This window comes from Kogia breviceps, chromosome 4 (assembly GCF_026419965.1).
Source record: "Kogia breviceps isolate mKogBre1 chromosome 4, mKogBre1 haplotype 1, whole genome shotgun sequence".
In the NCBI taxonomy this organism is placed as follows: Eukaryota; Metazoa; Chordata; class Mammalia; order Artiodactyla; family Physeteridae; genus Kogia; species Kogia breviceps.
Genome location: NC_081313.1, coordinates 182356950 through 182378062, shown reverse-complemented (window position 1 = coordinate 182378062; position 21113 = coordinate 182356950). Strand labels below are relative to the sequence as shown.

At 52.2% G+C, this 21113-nt stretch overlaps 1 protein-coding gene across 5 annotated transcripts in view; it reads right to left on the bottom strand.

Annotated features, from left to right (window-relative positions):
* PLPPR3 (phospholipid phosphatase related 3) overlaps positions 1-21113 on the bottom strand; it is a 50150-nt gene that overhangs the window by 508 nt on the left and 28529 nt on the right. For 4 of the 5 annotated variants that reach the window (XM_067033263.1, XM_067033265.1, XM_067033264.1 and 1 more), the window contains exons 3-8: positions 2566-2751; positions 2344-2485; positions 2063-2258; positions 1913-1970; positions 1656-1829; positions 17-1368 (exon numbers count right to left, since the gene is read on the bottom strand). In XM_067033263.1, the coding sequence (XP_066889364.1) occupies positions 17-1368; positions 1656-1829; positions 1913-1970; positions 2063-2258; positions 2344-2485; positions 2566-2751 (2108 nt within the window). Of the gene's footprint in view, positions 1-3; positions 1369-1655; positions 1830-1912; positions 1971-2062; positions 2259-2343; positions 2486-2565; positions 2752-21113 lie in introns of those variants that run through there. The other variant, XM_059063415.2, reaches the window with a different exon arrangement.

The window sequence follows — 21113 nt, the reverse complement described above, 5'->3', positions numbered from 1 at the left end:
CCCTCAGTCCTTGAACCTGCGGGCCGCCTGCATCTTGCGGTAGTAGCTCTCCGCCTCCGCGGCCTCCCGCTCGCCCAGCACCAGGCCGCTGGCTTTGCGCCGCAGCGTCGACTCCCGGCTGGCCGGCCCCAGGGCCCCGTCGGCCGCGCCCAGGGGTGGCAGCCCCTCGCCTGTGGCCAGGTTGACGGTGGCCACGGCCCCAAACCGTGGCTCCTCCTGGTCCACATCGCTAACAGAAGAGCCTGGGGATACGCCCGGGGGCTTCGGTCCCCCACGGAAGCCGTGAGCCAGGTCCCCCAGCTCGTAGCCGCTCTCCCCCTCGGCCCCCTTGGCCCCGCCGCCCGCCGCCTTCCACTCCCAGGGCCCGTTACCCGCAGACAGGTGGACCACGGGGTGGTGGGGCGCGTGCGCGTCGATGGTGACTATGCTGGCCGAGTCACGGTCTGACGGCGACCTGTACTGGGAGGAGTCGGAGCTGGCGCTGGAGGACGAGGCCGTCTCAGCCGCCTTGGGGCCCGGCCCGCCTGGGGCCTTGGACATGGCAATGACCTGCAGCAGCCGTGGCGGGTTGGCCACACGGGGCTGCGTGGAAGCCGCGGCCACCGCGGCGCCGCTCTTCTCTGCCATCATGAGCCACTTGGCCCGCACGGCCGCGCTGCTCTTGGGGGACAGGCCTGCCGCCGCCTGGGCCCCCTCCTCGGGGATGTGCACCAGCGGCTGCGGGCCAGCCCGCGGCGGGAGGATGACCCGTGGCCCGAGCCCCGGCCGCGCCTGGACTGTGGGGTACAGCGAAGGCGGGGCTGGACCCCCTTCCTCCCCCTCGTCCTCCTCCCCCTCGTCCTCCTCCTCGTCGTCGTCGTCCTCCTCCTCCTCCTCCTCGGCCATGGGCTCCGCCGGCGCCCGCAGGTGCGCAGGGCTGGCCTCGTCCCGCAGCCCCGGGCCGCGGCCCTCCAGCGACTTCTGCTTCCACTCGCTGATGAGCTGCTTGGATCGCGAGGCGTCCAGGGGCACGTGGATGGTCATGTGGCGGCGGGCGGGGTCATCCAGCGAGGGCGTGCTGACGCGGGGCAGCGTGTGGCTGAAGGTCACCATGTTCTCCTTGCCCATGGGGCTGCGTGGAGCCAGCAGGTCCACGTCCACGCTGGCCCGCTTCAGGCTGCCCAGCGAGGTCTTGTCACGGGCCACAGGCCTGGGCACACCCTCCAGCCGCCCGGGGGGACCCAGCTCGTCGGTGCTCACGGACTTGTTCTGCTGGTACACCGAGTCGTGGCCGCGCTGGGTCAGCGCCCGCAGCGCGTCCTTGGCGGGCGCCGGGGCCGCCGGTCTCTCTGCCGGCGGGGCCTGGAAGTTGCCCACAGCGTGGCAGGCCTAAGGGTGAGACGTGGGCTGGGCGTGGGGCCGGCGGCCGGAGACCAGGGTCCCCACCAAGCCACAGACTTGCCACGGGGGTCCGAGAGGGGAAAGTCCGCCTTTCTCCCAACGGGACAAATTCTGGCCTCGGGTCGCTCACTCTGCACATTTGGCAGGTCTGGGCCCATGAGATTCAGCCTCTAGCTACCAAGGGACAAAACCCAGCAGAGTCCCCCAGGGCGGGGCAGGCCTTCCCCCTCAGACCTCCCCCCGGGGCACCCGGGCCTCTCCCCTCAGCCCCTCACCAGGTAGGCAGCGATGCCAGCACCAATGAGGAAGCCGGCGTAGACGTCCACGGGGTGGCTGCGGTACTGCGTGATCTGGGTGAGGCCACAGACGCCCGCCGCGATGGCGAAGGAGAACACCAGAATGGGCTTCAGCAGCTTGGTGGCGTCCGAGATGACCGAGTTGAAGTACATCTGCAGCGGGGCAGGCCGGGCGGTCAGGGCAGCCGGTCCTGGTGGGGTGTCCGGGGCATGGGGCTAGGCCGGCCGGGACTCACCGACACGTAGACAGCAGCGAAGGCGGACAGAGTGGCGTGCTGGGATGGGAAGGTCTTCCTGCAAGAGGCACCCGGGTGAGCCCCGCCGGCTCTGGGCCCCTGCCTCAGTTTCCCTGCATGCTGCACGGCACGGGGGCCGGGCACGCTCACCGTGCAGACAGGATGGCGTGGGTGTCGTGGCCGGAGCAGATGTCCTGCGTGATGTACGGGTTGGCCTCACAGGACGTGCCCAGCAGGGTGTAGTTGGGTTTGCAGACCGTCAGGAAGAAGGGCGTGTGGTAGCCCGTGGCCAGCTGGATGACGTCGGTCACCAAGGCTGTGGCACACAGGCCGAACACGTGGACGCCTGCGGGGCGGGAGGGTGAGGGCCGGGCGCGGGAGCTGGGGCCACACCCGCCACCCTCAGCGTGCGGACGCCGTGGGGGACTCACCTACAAAGCGCACCGTCCGCCGGAGGAAGGAGTTGAAGTTGCAGCCACCGGCGTGGATGCTGCCCTCGGGCCCGCCCGGGCCCCCGCTGCGGCCCCACAGCCGGGACTGCAAGCAGTAGAGCAGGCCCTCGCCCACCATGATCTGCCAGACAGGGAGGCGCTCAGCCGGGCTCCCGGGGGGCCGCGGGCCCGCAGCCGGCCCCACCCCGCCCCAGGGCTCACCGAGGCGGCAGGCGCGGCAAAGGCCAAGCTGAGAAGCATGAGCAGGGGGATGAGCTCCTCGCTGGCCCCCACGTAGGGCATGGAGAGCGCGCGGTCGTAGCACTGGAAGCCCACCTGCGCCGGCCTGAAGAGGTCGGTCAGCTCCAGAAAGTAGAGAGACACCACGGACGACGCCACGATGGGCAGCTGCAGAGACGGGCCCGGCCAGGGTCACGCCGTACTCGTTGACGGAGTCACCCGCCCCTGAGTTCAGTCATCCACCCACCCACAGGTCCGTGCTGCTGTTCACCCACGGATCAGCCCAGTCAGCAATCCAGGGCCCCACCCCCCCAACCTGTGTAACATCCACAGCTCCATCCATCCAACGGAGCCATTCCTGCACCCATAACTCACTCATCAATCCACCAATCACCCCATCCATCCACATTCCTTCCATCCATCCATCCGTCATCCACCTGCTCACGCATGCTTGCTTGCTTGCTTCCTTCCTTCCTTCCATCCATCCACTTATCCATCCATCCATCCCTCAACCAACACACCCACCCACCCACCCATCTATTCATCCATCACTCCATCATCCGACCATCAACCCTACCCACCCATCCACCCATCCATCCACCATCTTTCACCATCCACCATCATTCCACCATCGATTCATCCACTTATGCTTCCTTCCTTCCATCCACCTATCCATCCATTTACTCCCCCATCCATCCATCCATCCATCCATTCATCAGCCCACCCATCTCCTCATCCATCTATCATTCATTTATCCAAACACCTATCCATCTATCCAACTTCCAACATCCACTTATTATCCATCCATCTGACCACCCACCCATCCACTCACCCACTCATGCTTCCTTCCTTCTTCCTTCCATTCATCCATCCATCCACCCACCCATCCACCCATAGGTATGTCCATCCACCTACATTTGCATCCTTCCCTCCTTCTTCCCTTCCACTCACCTACCCACCCATCCATCCATCATCCATCCATCAATCCACGATCAATCCAACCACCCATCTATCCATCCACCCACTCATCTATCCATCATCCAACCATCCACCCATGCTTCCTTCCGTCCATCCACCCATCTATTCATCATCTATCCATCAACCCATGCTTGCATCCTTTTTTCCTTTCACCTATCCATCAACACACCTACCCATCAGCCATCCATCCATCAGCCCAACCACCCATCCATCTAGCCATCATCCAACCCTCCATTCATCCATCATCCATTCATGCTTCCACCCAACCACTCACCCATCCACCCACACATTGATCCACCCTTCCACCCTTCCTTCCTTCCAGCTAGCCATCCTACCCACCCACCAATCCATCCTCCCATCCATCTATCCATCCATCAACCCACCCATCCACTCATCCATTCATCCGAACACCCATCCCTCCATCCATCAACTTCCAACATCCATCTATCCATTTATTCAGTTTTAATCCATCTGGCCACCCACCCACCTCCCCACCCACCCTTCCATCCATCCACCAATCCTCCCATCCATCAATCCATCATCTTCAATTATCCATCCATCAATCCACCATCCATTCATCCATCCATTCATGTTTGCTTCACTCACCACCCATCCACCCACCCACCCATCTATCCATCCATAATCCATCCATTCATCATCCATCCTTCAATTATCTTCCATCATCCATCCATCAATCCACCTCCATTCAACCATCCATTCACTCATGTTTTCTTCCATCCATCCACCCACCCATCCATGCATCATCCATCCATCCACCCACACTTACTACCTTCCACTTACCAACCCACCCACCCATCCATCCACTTGCCCATCCATTCATCAACCCACATACCCATCCATCCATCACCCCCATCCATCATTCATCCATCCATCCATCATGTAGCCATGAATTCACCATCCATCCATCCATTATCCTTCCTTCCTTCTTCCATCTATCCATTAGCCAATTCATCCATCAGTCCACCATCCACTCATCCATCTACTCATGCTTGTTTGCTTGCTTTCCTCCTTCCTTTCCTCCTTCTATTCACACATCCATCAACCCACCCACCCATCCATCAACCACCCATCATCTTCCATCAATCCACCAACCATCCATCAACTCATCCTTCTATTCATCCATCCACCCATCATCCATCCATCCAGCATCCACCCATCCATCCATTCATCATCTTCCATCACCTATTCCTAACCTAAATCCACCATCCATCCATCCATCCACTCATCCTTCCATCTAGCCATCCATCCATCAATCCACCCACCCACCCACCCATCATCCATCCATCCACCTCTATCCATCTATCCATCCACTCATGCTTCCTTCCTTTGATCTGCTCATCCATCCCTTCATCCTTCCTTCCATCCGTCTACCCACCCACACACCCATCAACCCGTCCACTCACCCATCCATTCATCCACCCATCATCCATTCATCCACAAACACCCATCCATCAGCTTCCAACATCTATCCATTCATTTATTCATTATCCATCTATCTGAACACCCATCCACCCACCCATTCAGCCTCCCATCCATCATCCACCCACCAATCCACCCTCCCTCCACCCACCCACCCATCATCCCTCCATTCACCCATCATCTTCCAATATCAATACACCATCCATCCATCCACATGTCCTTCCTTTCTCCCATCCGTCCATCCATCCATCCATGCACATCCATCCATCAATCCACCATCCATTCATCCATCTACTCATGCTTGCTTCCTTCCTTCCATCGACCCATCCATCTATCCGTATATCCATCCACTTACTCCCCCGTTCATCCATCCAACCCACACCTACCTACCCATTCAACAATCATCATCCTTTCATCCGAACACCCATCCCTCTGTCCATCAACTTCCAAAATCTATCCATCCATTTATTCATTATACATCTGACACCCATTTTCCTCCCATCAATCAGCCATCCACCCACTTACTCACCCATATTCCATCCACCCATCCAACCACACACCCACCCACCCATCCATCCATCATCTTCCATCATCCATCAATCCACCATCCATCCACTCATCCTTCCTTCCTTCCATCCATCCATCACCCCACTCATCCATCAATCATCCATTCATCCAAACACCTATCCCGTCCATCAACTTCCAACATCCATCTATCCAATTATTCATTTCCCATCAGACCACCCTCCTACCCATCTGTCCATCCAGCCACCCATCCTCCCTTCCTTCCATCCATCCATCATACATCCATCCTGCCATCAATCCACCCACCCACACACCCATCAAACCATCCACCCATCCCTCCATCAGCCCACCCATCCTTTTATCCATCCATCATGCATCAATCCTACATCCATTCACCCACCCATTCATGCTGCCTGATTCCTTCCTTCCATCCATCCATACACTGCCCATCCATCCACCTCTCCATCCATCTATTCATTTGTCATTCATCCGTCCTCTCCCATCATCCACCCATCAATCCACCATCCAGCTACTCATTCTTCCTCCAACCCACCCATCCACCTATGCATCCACCCACCCACCCATCTACCTATCCTTCCCTCCACCTACCCATCCATCATCTGTCCACCCGCCTACACTTCCTTCCACCCTTCCCTTCTTCCACTCACGCATCTATCCATCCATCCACCCACCTACCCAACCATCCATCCACCTACACTTCCTTCCTCCCTTCCCTTCTTCCTTTCTTTCACCCACCCATCCATGAACCCTTGTTTGCTTGCTTCCGTCCTTCTTTCCATCCATCTACCCACCCATCTGTCATCTCCATCATCTTCCATCATCCATCCATCCGTCAATCCACCATCCATCCACCTTTCCTTCTTTCCTTCCATTTCATAATTCACCCATCCATCATTTTCCATCGTCCATCATCCATTGATCCATCCATTCCTGCTTGCTTGCTTGAGTCCATCTATCTACCCATACATGAACTCACTCACCCATCCATCCATCAACCCACCCATTCATCCATCCATTCATCAGCCCACCCATCCTCTCATCCATCCATCATCCATTCATCAAACCACTCATCCATTATCCATCCATAAGTCCACCATCCATCCACTTACTCGTCCATCTATCCAGCCATCCACTCACCGATCAATCATCCATTCATTGAAACACCCATCCATCATCAACTTCAATATCCATCTATCCACTTCTTATTCCATCCATCCAACCAACCACCCATCCGTCCACCCATTCACCCATCCTCCCATCAGACATCAATCCACCCACCCAACTATCCATTCTCCCATTCATCTATCACCCATTGATCCATCATCTTCCATCATCCATCTCCATCCATCATCTTCCATCATCCATTCATCTATCCACCCCCATCCACCATCTTCCTTCATCCATCCATCTATCCACCCACATCCATCATCTTCCATCATCCATCCATCTATCCACCCCCATCCATCATCTTCCATCATCCATCCATCTATCCACCACCATCCATCATCTTCCAACAACCAACCATCAATCCACCCGCATCCATCATCTTCTATCATCCAGACATCAATCCACCCCCATCCATCATCTTCTATCATCCATCCATCTATCAACCCCCATCCATCATCTTCCATCATCCATCCACCTATCCACCCACATCCATCATGTTCCATGATGCATTCATCTATCCACCCCCATCCATCATGTTCTATCATCCAGCCATCAATCCACTCCCATTCATCATCTTCTACCATACATGCATTTATCCACCCCATCCATCATCTTCCATCATCCAACCATCAATCCACTGCCATTCATCATCTTCTACCATACATCCATTTATCCACCCCATCCATCATCTTCCATCATCCAACCATCTATCCACCCACATCCATCATCTTCCATCATCCAGCAATCAATCCAGCCCCATCCATCATCTTCCATCACCCATTCACCTATCCACCCCATCCATTGTCTTCCATCATCCATCCAACTATCCACCCCATCCATCATCTTCCATCATCCAAACATTTATCCATCCCCATCCATTATCTTCCATCATCCATCCATCTATCCAACCCCATCCATCATCTTCCATCATCCATGCACCTATCCACCCCCATCCATCATCTTCCATCACCCATCCATCCATCCACCACCATCCATCATCTTCCATAATCCATCCATCCATCCACCCCCATCCATCATCTTCCATCACCCAACCATCCATCCACGCCCATCCATCATCTTCAATCACCCATTCATCTATCCACCCCCATCCATCATCTTACATCATCCAGCCATCCATCCACCCCCATCCATCACCTTCCATCAACCATCCATCTATCCAGCCCCATCCATCATTTTCCATCATCCATCCATCTATCCACCCCCATTCATCTTTTTCCATCATCCATCATCTATCTGCCCCCATCAAACACCTTCCATCATCCATCCACCTATCCAACCCCATCCATCATCTTCCATCATCCATTCACCTATCCACCCCCATCCATCATCGTCCATCACCCATCCACCCATCCACCCCTATCCATCATCTTCCATCATCCATCCATCCATCCACCCCCATCCATCATCTTCCATCATCCATCCATCCATCCACCCCCATCCATCATCTTCCATCATCCATCCACCTACCCGACCCAATCCATCATCTTCCATCATCCATCCACCTACCCGCCCCCATCCATCATCTTCCATCATCCATCCACCTATCCACCCCCATCCATCATCTTCCATCATCCATCCACCTATCCACACCCATCCATCATCTTCCATTGTCCATCCACCTATCCACCCCATCCATCATCTTCCATCATCCATCCACCCACCCACATCCATCATCGTCCATCACCCATCCACCTATCCACCCCCATCCATCATCTTCCATCACCCATCCATCTATCCAACCCCATCCATCATCTTCCATCATCCATCCATCCATCCACCCCCATCCATCATCTTCCATCATCCATCCATCCACCCCCATCCATCATCTTCCATCACCCATCCACCCCCATCCATCATCTTCCATAACGCATCCACCTATCCACACCAATCCATCATCTTCCATCACAAATCCATCCATCCCCCCATCCATCATCTTCCATCATCCATCCATCCATCGACCCCCATCCATCATCTTGCATCATCCAGCCATCTATCCACCCCCATCCATCATCTTCCATCACGCATCGACCTATCCACCCCCATGTATCATCTTCCATCACAAATCCATCAATCCCCCCCATCCATCATTTCCATCACCCATCCATCCATCCACCCGCATCCATCATCTTCCATCATCCAGCCATCTATCCACCCCGATCCATCATCTTCTATCATCCATCCATCTATCCACCCCCATCCATCATGTTCCATGATCCATCCATCTATCCACCCCCATCCATCATCTTCCATCACCCATTCACCTATCCACCCCATCCATCGTCTTCCATCATCCATCCAACTATCCACCCCATCCACCATCTTCCTACATCCAACCATCTATCCAACCCAATCCATCATCTTCCATCATCCATCTATCCAACCGCCTCCATCATCTTCCATCATCCATCCACCTATCCACCCCCATCTATCATCTTCCATCACCCATCCATCCATCCACCCCCATCCATCATCTTCCATCACAAATCCATCCATCCATCCCCCCATCCATCATCTTTCATAACCGATCCATCCATCCACCCCCATCCATCATCTTCCATCATCCAGCCATCGATCCACCCCAGTCCATCACCTTCCATCATCCATCCATCTATCCACCCCCATCCATCATCTTCCATCACCTATCCATCTATCCACCCCCATCCATCATCTTACATCACCCAACCATCCATCCACGCCCATCCATCATCGTCAATCACCCATCCATCTATCCACCCCCATCCATCATCTTACATCATCCAGCCATCCATCCACCCCCATCCATCACCTTCCATCAACCATCCATCTATCCAGCCCCATCCATCATTTTCCATCATCCATCCATCTATCAACCGCCATTCATCATCTTCCATCATCCATCATCTATCTACCCCCATCCAACACCTTCCATCATCCATCCACCTATCCAACCCCATCCATCATCTCCCATCATCCATTCACCTATCGACCCCCATCCAACATCGTCCATCACCCATCCATCCATCCACCCCTATCCATAATCTTCCATCATCCATCCATCCATCTACCCCCATCCATCATCTTCCATAATCCATCCATCCATCCACCCCCATCCATCATCTTCCATCATCCATCCACCTACCGACCCCATCCATCATCTTCCATCATCCATCCACCAACCCGCCCCCATCCATCATCTTCCATCATCCATCCACCTATCCACCCCCATCCATCATCTTCCATCATCCATCCACCTATCCACACCCATCCATCATATTCCATCGTCCATCACCTATCCACCCCATCCATCATCTTCCATCACCCATCCATCCACCCACATCCATCATCTTCCATCACCCATCCACCTATCCACCCACATCCATTATCTTCTATCAACCATCCACCTATCCACCCCATCCATCATCTTCCATCACCCATCCATGTATCCACCCCCATCCATCATCTTCCATCATCCACCATCTATCCACCCACATCTATCATCTTCCATCACACATCCACCTATCCACCCCCATCCATCATCTTCCATCACAAATCCATCCATCCCCCCATCCATCATCTTCCATCACCCATCCATCCATCCACCCCCATCCATCATCTTCTATCATCCATCCATCTATCCACCCCCATCCATCATCTTCCATCACCCATCCATCCATCCACCCCTATCCATCATCTTCCATCATCCAGCCATCCATCCACCCCCATCCATCACCTTCCATCAACCATCCGTCTATCCAGCCCCATCCATCATTTTCCATCATCGATCAATCTATCCACCCCCTTCCATCACCTTCCATCAACCATCCGTCTATCCAGCCTCATCCATCATTTTCCATCATCCGTCCATTTATCCACCCCCATTCACCATCTTCCATCATCCATCATCTATCTACCCCCATCCAACACCTTCCATCATCCAACCACCTATCCAACCCCATCCATCATCTTCCATCATCCACCCATCCATCCACCCCCATCCATCATCTTCCATCATCCATCCATCCATCCACCCCCATCCATCATCTTCCATCATCCATCCACCTACCCGCCCCCATCCACCATCTTCCATCATCCATCAATCTATCCACCCCCATCCATCATCTTCCATCATCCAACCATCAATCCAGCCCCATCCATCATCTTCCATCACACATCCACCTACCCACCCCCATCCATCATCTTCCATTACAAATCCATCCATCCCCCATCCATCATCTTGCATTACCAACCATCCATCCACCCCCATCCATCATCTTCCATCACACATCCATCCATCCACCCCATCCATCATCTTCCATCACAAATCATTCCATCCCCCCATCCATCATTTTCCATCACCCATCCATCCATCCACCCCCATCCATCATGTTCTATCATCCAGCCATCAATCCACTCCCATCCATCATCTTCTATCATCCATCTATTTATCCACCCAATCCATCATCGTCCATCATCCATCCATCTATCCAACCACATCCATCATCTTCCATCATCCAGCCATCAATCCAGCCCCATCCATCATCTTCCATCACCCATTCACCTATCCACCCCATCCATCGTCTTCCATCATCCATCCAAATATCCACCACATCCATCATCTTCCATCATCCATCCATCTATCCACCACCATCCATCATCTTCCATTATCCATCCATCCATCCACCCCCATCCATCATCTTCCATCACCCAACCATCCATCCACGCCCATCGATCATCTTCCATCACCCATGCATCTATCCACCCCCATGCATCATCTTCCATCATCCAGCCATCCATCCACCCCCATCCATCACCTTCCATCAACCATCCATCTATCCAGGCCCATCCATCATTTTCCATCATCCATCCATTTATCCACCCCCATTCATCATCATCCATCATCCACCATCTATCTACCCCCATCCATCATCTTCTATCATCCATCCATCTATCCCACCCATCCATCATCTTCATTCATCCATCCACCTATCCACCCCCATCCATCATCTTCCATCACAAATCCATCCATCCCTCCCATCCATCATCTTCCATCACCCATCCATCCATCCACCCCCATCCATCATCTTCCATCATCCAGCCATCTATCCACCCCGATCCATCATCTTCCATCACACATCCACCTATCCACCTCCTTCCATCATCTTCCATCACAAATCCATCCATCCACCCCCCATCCATCATCTTCCATCACCCATCCACCCATCCACCCCCATCCATCATCTTCCATCATCCAGCCATCTATCCACCCCCATCCATCATCTTCTATCATCCATCCATATATCCACCTCCATCCATCATCTTCCATCATCCAGGCATCTATCCACCGCCATCCATCATCTTCCATCACACATCGAGCTATCCACCCCCATCCATCATCTTCCATCATTCATCCATCTATCCAACACATCCATCATCTTCCATCACCCATCCATCTATCCACCGCCATTCATCATCTTCCATCACCCATGCATCCATCCACCCCTATCCATCATCTTTCATCATCTATCCATCCATCCACCCCCATCAATCATCTTCCATCACCCATCCATCTATCCACCCCCATCCATCAGCTTCCATCGCCCATCCATCCATCCACCTCTATCCATCATCTTCCATCAACGATCCATCTATCCATTCCCATCCATCATCTTCCACCATCCATCCATCTATCCAACCCCATCCATCATCGTCCATCATCCAGCCATCTATCCACCCCAATCCATCATCTTCTATCATCCATCCATCTATCCACCCCCATCCATCATCTTCATTCATCCATCCACCTACCCGACCCCATCCATCATCTTCCATCATCCATCCACCTACCCGCCCCCATCCATCATCTTCCATCATCCATCTACCTATCCACCCCCATCCATCATATTCCATCATCCATCCACCTATCAACACCCATCCATCATCTTCCATGGTCCATCCACCTATCCACCCCATCCATCATCTTCCATCATCCATCCATCCACCCACATCCATCATCTTCCATCTCCCATCCACCTATCCACCCCCATCCATCATCTTCCATCACCCATACACCTATCCACCCCACCCATCATCTTCCATCACCCATCCATCTATCCACCCCCATCCATCATCTTCCATCATCCATCCATCCATCCACCCCCATTCATCATCTTCCATCATCCATGCATCCACCCACATCCATCATCTTCCATCACCCATCAACCTATCCACCCCCATCCATCATCTTCCATCACGCATCCACCTATCCACCCCCATCAATCATCTTCCATCACAAATCCATCCATCCCCCCCATCCATCATCTTCCATCACCCATCCATCCATCCACCCCCATCCATGATGTTCCATGATCCATCCATCTATCCACCCCCATCCATCATGTTCTATCATCCAGCAATCAATCCACTCCCATCCATCATCTTCTATCATCTATCCATTTATCCACCCCATCCATCATCTTCAATCATCCATCCATCTATCCACCCACATCCATCATCTTCCATCACCCAGCCATCAATCCAGCCCCATCCATCATCTTCCATCACCCACTCACCTATCCACCCCATCCATCGTCTTCCATCATCCATCCAACTATCCACCCCATCCATCATCTTCCATCATCCAACGATCTATCCATCCCCATCCATCATCTTCCATCATCCAGCCATCCATCCACCGCAGTCCATCACCTTCCATCATCCATCCATCTATCCACCCCCATCGATCATCTTCCATCACCTATCCATCTATGCACCCCCATCCATCATCTTCCATCATCCATCCATCTATCCACCCCCATCCATCATCTTCCATCACCCATACATCCTTCCACCACCATCCATCATCTTCCATCATCCATCCATCCATCCACCCCCATCCATCATTTTCCATCACCCAACCATCCATCCACGCCCATCCATCATCTTCAATCACCCATTCTTATATCCAACCCCATCCATCATCTTACAGCATCCAGCCATCCATCCACCCCCATCCATCACCTTCCATCACCCATCCACCTATCCACCCCCATCCATCATCTTCCATCACCCATCCACCTATCCACCCCCATCCATCATCTTCCATCACAAATCCATCCATCCCCCATTCATCATCTTCCATCACCAACCATCCATCCACCCCCATCCATCATCTTCCATCATCCAGCCATCTATTCACCCCCATCCATCATCTTCCATCACGCATCCACCTATTCACCCCCATCCATAATCTTCCATCACAAATCCATCCATCCCCCCCATCCATCATCTTCCATCACCCATCCATCCATCCACCCCCATCCATCATCTTCCATCATCCAGCCATCTATCCACCCCCATCCATCATCTTCTATCATCCATCCATCTATCCACCCCCAACCATCATCTTCCATCATCCATCCACCTATCCACCCACATCCATCATGTTCCATGATCCATCCATCTATCCACCCCCATCCATCATGTTCTATCATTCAGCCATCAATCCACTCCCATTCATCATCTTCTATCATGCATCTATTTATCCACGCAATCCATAATCGTCCATCGTCCATCCATCTATCCAACCACATCCATCATCTTCCATCATCCAGCCATCAATTCAGCCCCATCCATCATCTTCCATCACCCATTAACCTATCCACACCATCCATCGTCTTCCATCATCCATCGAAATATCCACCCAGTCCATCATCTTCCATCATCCAACCATCTATCCATCCCCATCCATCATCTTCCATCATACATCCATCTATCCAACCCCATCCATCATCTTCCATCATCCATCCACCTATCCACCCCCATCCATCATCTCCCATCACCCATCCATCCATCCACCCCCATCCATGATCTTTCATCACAAATCATTCCATCGCCCCCATCCATCATTTTCCATCACCCATCCACCCACACCCATCATGTTCTATCATCCAGCCATCAATCCACTCCCATCCATCATCTTCTATCATCCATCTATTTATTCACCCAATCCATCATCGTCCATCATCCATCCATCTATCCAACCACATCCATCATCTTCCATCATCCAGCCATAAATCCAGCCCCATCCATCATCTTCCATCACACATTCACCTATCCACCCCATCCATCGTCTTCCATCATCCATCCAAATATCCACCCCAACCATCATCTTCCATCATCCAACCATCTATCCATCCCCATCCATCATCTTCCATCATCCATCCATCTATCCAACCCCATCCATCATCTTCCATCATCCATCCACCTATCCACCCCCATCCATCATCTCCCATCACCCATCCATCCATCCACCCCCATCCATCATCTTCCATCATCCAGCCATCCATCCACCCCAGTCCATCACCTTCCATCATCCATCCATCTATGCACCACCATCCATCATCTTCCATCATCCATCCACCTATGCACCACCATCCATCATCTTCCATCACCCAACCATACATCCACGCCCATCCATCATCTTCAATCACCCATCCAGTTATCCACCCCCATCCATCATCTTCCATCATCCATCCACCAATCCACCCCTATCCATCATCTTCCATCATCCATCCACCTATCCACACCCATCCATCATCTTCCATCGTCCATCCACCTATCCACCCCATCCATCATCTTCCATCATCCATCCATCCACCCACATCCATCATCTTCCATCACCCATCCACCTATCCACCCCCATCCATCATCTTCCATCACCCATCCATCTCTCCACCCCCATCCCTCATCTTCCATCATCCATCCATCCATCCAACCCCATCCATCACCTTCCATCATCCATCGATCCACCCCCATCCATCATCTTCCATCACCCATCCACCTATCCACCCCCATCAATCATCTTCCATCACAAATCCATTCATCCACCCATCCATCATCTTCCATGACCCATCCATCCATCCACCCCCATCCATCATCTTCCATCATCCAGCCATCTATCCACCCCCATCCATCATCTTCCATCACGCATCCACCTATCCACCCCCATCCATCATCTTCCATCACAAATCCATCCATCCCTCCCATCCATCATCTTCCATCACCCATCCATCCATCCACCCCCATCAATCATCTTCCATCATCCAGCCATGTATCCACCCCCATCCATCATCTTCTATCATCCATCCGTCTATCCACCCCCATCCATCATCCTCCATCATCCATCCACCTATCCACCCCCATCCATCATGTTCCATGATCCATCCATCTATCCACCCCCATCCATCATGTTCTATCATCCAGCCATCAATCCACTCCCATCCATCATCTTCTATCATCCATCCGTTTATTCACCCCATCCATTATCTTCCATCATCCATCCATCTGTCCACCCACATCCATCATCTTCCATCACCAAGCCATCAATTCAGCCCCATCCATCATCTTCCATCACCCATTCACCTATCCACCCCATCCATCGTCTTCCATCATCCATCCAACTATCCACCCCATCCATCATCTTCCATCATCCATCCATCCATCCACCCCCATCCATCATCTTCCATCACCCAACCATCCATCCACGCCCATCCATCATCTTCCATCATCCAGCCATCCATCCACCCCCATCCATCACCTTCCATCAACCATCCATCTATCCAGCCCCATCCATCATCTTCCATCATACATCCATCTATCCAACCCCATCCATCATCTTCCATCATCCATCCACCTATCCACCCCCATCCATCATCTCCCATCACCCATCCATCCATCCACCCCCATCCATGATCTTTCATCACAAATCATTCCATCGCCCCCATCCATCATTTTCCATCACCCATCCACCCACACCCATCATGTTCTATCATCCAGCCATCAATCCACTCCCATCCATCATCTTCTATCATCCATCTATTTATTCACCCAATCCATCATCGTCCATCATCCATCCATCTATCCAACCACATCCATCATCTTCCATCATCCAGCCATAAATCCAGCCCCATCCATCATCTTCCATCACACATTCACCTATCCACCCCATCCATCGTCTTCCATCATCCATCCAAATATCCACCCCAACCATCATCTTCCATCATCCAACCATCTATCCATCCCCATCCATCATCTTCCATCATCCATCCATCTATCCAACCCCATCCATCATCTTCCATCATCCATCCACCTATCCACCCCCATCCATCATCTCCCATCACCCATCCATCCATCCACCCCCATCCATCATCTTCCATCATCCAGCCATCCATCCACCCCAGTCCATCACCTTCCATCATCCATCCATCTATGCACCACCATCCATCATCTTCCATCATCCATCCACCTATGCACCACCATCCATCATCTTCCATCACCCAACCATACATCCACGCCCATCCATCATCTTCAATCACCCATCCAGTTATCCACCCCCATCCATCATCTTCCATCATCCATCCACCAATCCACCCCTATCCATCATCTTCCATCATCCATCCACCTATCCACACCCATCCATCATCTTCCATCGTCCATCCACCTATCCACCCCATCCATCATCTTCCATCATCCATCCATCCACCCACATCCATCATCTTCCATCACCCATCCACCTATCCACCCCCATCCATCATCTTCCATCACCCATCCATCTCTCCACCCCCATCCCTCATCTTCCATCATCCATCCATCCATCCAACCCCATCCATCACCTTCCATCATCCATCGATCCACCCCCATCCATCATCTTCCATCACCCATCCACCTATCCACCCCCATCAATCATCTTCCATCACAAATCCATTCATCCACCCATCCATCATCTTCCATGACCCATCCATCCATCCACCCCCATCCATCATCTTCCATCATCCAGCCATCTATCCACCCCCATCCATCATCTTCCATCACGCATCCACCTATCCACCCCCATCCATCATCTTCCATCACAAATCCATCCATCCCTCCCATCCATCATCTTCCATCACCCATCCATCCATCCACCCCCATCAATCATCTTCCATCATCCAGCCATGTATCCACCCCCATCCATCATCTTCTATCATCCATCCGTCTATCCACCCCCATCCATCATCCTCCATCATCCATCCACCTATCCACCCCCATCCATCATGTTCCATGATCCATCCATCTATCCACCCCCATCCATCATGTTCTATCATCCAGCCATCAATCCACTCCCATCCATCATCTTCTATCATCCATCCGTTTATTCACCCCATCCATTATCTTCCATCATCCATCCATCTGTCCACCCACATCCATCATCTTCCATCACCAAGCCATCAATTCAGCCCCATCCATCATCTTCCATCACCCATTCACCTATCCACCCCATCCATCGTCTTCCATCATCCATCCAACTATCCACCCCATCCATCATCTTCCATCATCCATCCATCCATCCACCCCCATCCATCATCTTCCATCACCCAACCATCCATCCACGCCCATCCATCATCTTCCATCATCCAGCCATCCATCCACCCCCATCCATCACCTTCCATCAACCATCCATCTATCCAGCCCCATCCATCATTTTCCATCATCCATCCATCTATCCACCCCCATTCATCATCATCCATCATCCATCATCTATCTACCCCCATCCAACACCTTCCATCATTCATCCACCTATCCAACCCCATCGATCATCTTCCATCATCCATTCACCTATCCACCCCCATCCATCATCGTCCATCACCCATCTATCCATCCACCCCTATCCATCATCTTTCATCATCCATCCATCCATCCACCCCCATCCATCATCTTCCATCATCCATCCACCTACCTGCCCCCATCCATCATCTTCCATCATCCATCCACCTACCCGCCCCCATCCATCATCTTCCATCATCCATCCACCTATCCACCTCCATCCATCATCTTCCATCATCCATCCACCTATCCACACCCATCCATCATCTTCCATCATCCATCCATCCACCCACATCCATCATCTTACATCACACATCCACCTATCCACCCCATGCATCATCCTCCATCACCCATCCACCTATCCACCCCCATCCATCATCTTCCATCATCCATCCATCCATCCAACCCCATCCATCATCTTCCATCATCCATCGATCCACCCCCATCCATCATCTTCCATCACCCATCCACCTATCCACCCCCATACATCATCTTCCATCACACATCCATCCATCCCCCCAATCCATCATCTTCCATCACCCATCCATACATCCACCCCCATGCATCATCTTCCATCATCCAGCCATCTATCCACCCCCATCCATCATCTTCCATCACACATCCACCTATCCACCCCCATCCATCATCTTCCATCACAAATCCATCCATCCACCCCATCCATCATCATCCATCACCCATCCATACATCCACCCCATCCATCATCTTCGATCATCCATCCATCTATCCATCCCCATCCATTATCTTCCATCATCCATCCATCTACCCAGCCCCATCCATCATCTTCCATCATCCATCCATCTATCCACCCCCATCCATCATTTTCCATCATCCATCCATCTATCCAACCCCATCCACCATCTCCCATCATCCATCATCTATGTACCTCCATCCAACACCTTCCATCATCCATCCACCTATCCACCCCCATCTATCATCTTCCATCATCCATCCATCCACCCCCATTCATCATCTTCCATCATCCATCCATCCATCCACAACCATCCATCATCTTCCATCACCCATCCATCCATCTACCCCATCCATCATCTTCCATCACCCATCCATCCATCCACCCGCATCCATCATCTTCCATCACCCATCCATCCATCCACCCCCATCCATCATCTTCCATTATCCATCCATCTCTCCAGCCCCATCCTTCATCTTCCATCATCCATCCACCTATCCACCCCATCCATCATCTTCTACCATCCATCCATCTATACACCCGCATCCATCATCCATCCATCTATCCACCCCCATCCATCATCATCCATCATCCAGCCATCCCTCCACCCCCTTCTATCACCTTCCATCATCCATCCATCTATCCACCCACATCCATCATCTTCCATCACCCATCCATTTATCCATCCCTATCCATTATCTCCCATCATCCATCCACCCCCATCCATCATCTTCCATGACACATAAATGCATCCACCCCATCCATCATCTTGCATCATGCATACATCCATCCACCCCCATCCATCATCTTCCATCACCCATCCATCCATCCACCCCCATCCATCATCTTCCATCACCCATCCATCCATCCACCCACATCCATCATCTTCCACCATCCATCCATCTTTCCAGCCCCATCCATCATCTTCCATCACCCATCCACCTATCCACCCCATCCATCATCTTCTATCATCATTCAACCTATCATCCACCCCCATCCATCATCTTCCATTATCCATCCATCTACCCAGCCCCATCCATCATCTTCCATCATCCATCCACCTATCCATCCCCATCCATCATCTTCCAGAATCCATCCACCTATTCACCCAATCCATCATCCATCCAACTATCCACCCCCATCCATCATTTCCATCATCCATCTATCCATCCCCATCCATCATCATCCATCATCCAGCCATCCATCCACCCCAGTCCATCACCTTCCATCATCCATCCATCTATGCACCACCATCCATCATCTTCCATCATCCATCCATCTATGCACCAACATCCATCATCTTCCATCATCCATCCATCTATGCACCACCATACATCATCTTCCATCACCCAACCATCCATCCACGCCCATCCATCATCTTCCATCACACATTCATCTATCCACCCCCATCCATCATCTTCCATCATCCATCTGTCTATCCACCCCTCTCCATCATCTTCCATCATCCATCCACCTATCCACACCCATCCATCATCTTCCATCGTCCATCCACCTATCCACCCCATCCATCATCTTCCATCATCCATCCATCCACCCACATCCATCATCTTCCATCACGCATTCACCTATCCACCCCCATCCATCATCTTCCATCACCCATCCATCTCTCCACCCCCATCCATCATCTTCCATCATCCATCCATCCATCCAACCCCATCCATCATCTTCCATCATCCATCGAAACACCCCCATCCATCATCTTCCATCACCCATCCACCTACCCGACCCCATCCATCATCTTCCATCATCCATCCACCTACCCGCCCCCATCCATCATCTTCCATCATCCATCCACCTACCCGACCCCATCCATCACCTTCCATCATCCATCCACCTATCCACCCCCATCCATCATCTTCCATCACGCATCCACCTATCCACCCGCATCCATCATCTTCCATCACAAATCCATCCATCCATCCCCCCATCCATCATCTTCCATCACCCATCGATCCATCCACCCCCATCCATCATCTTCCATCATCCAGCCATCTATCCACCCCCATCCATCATCTTCCATCACGCATCC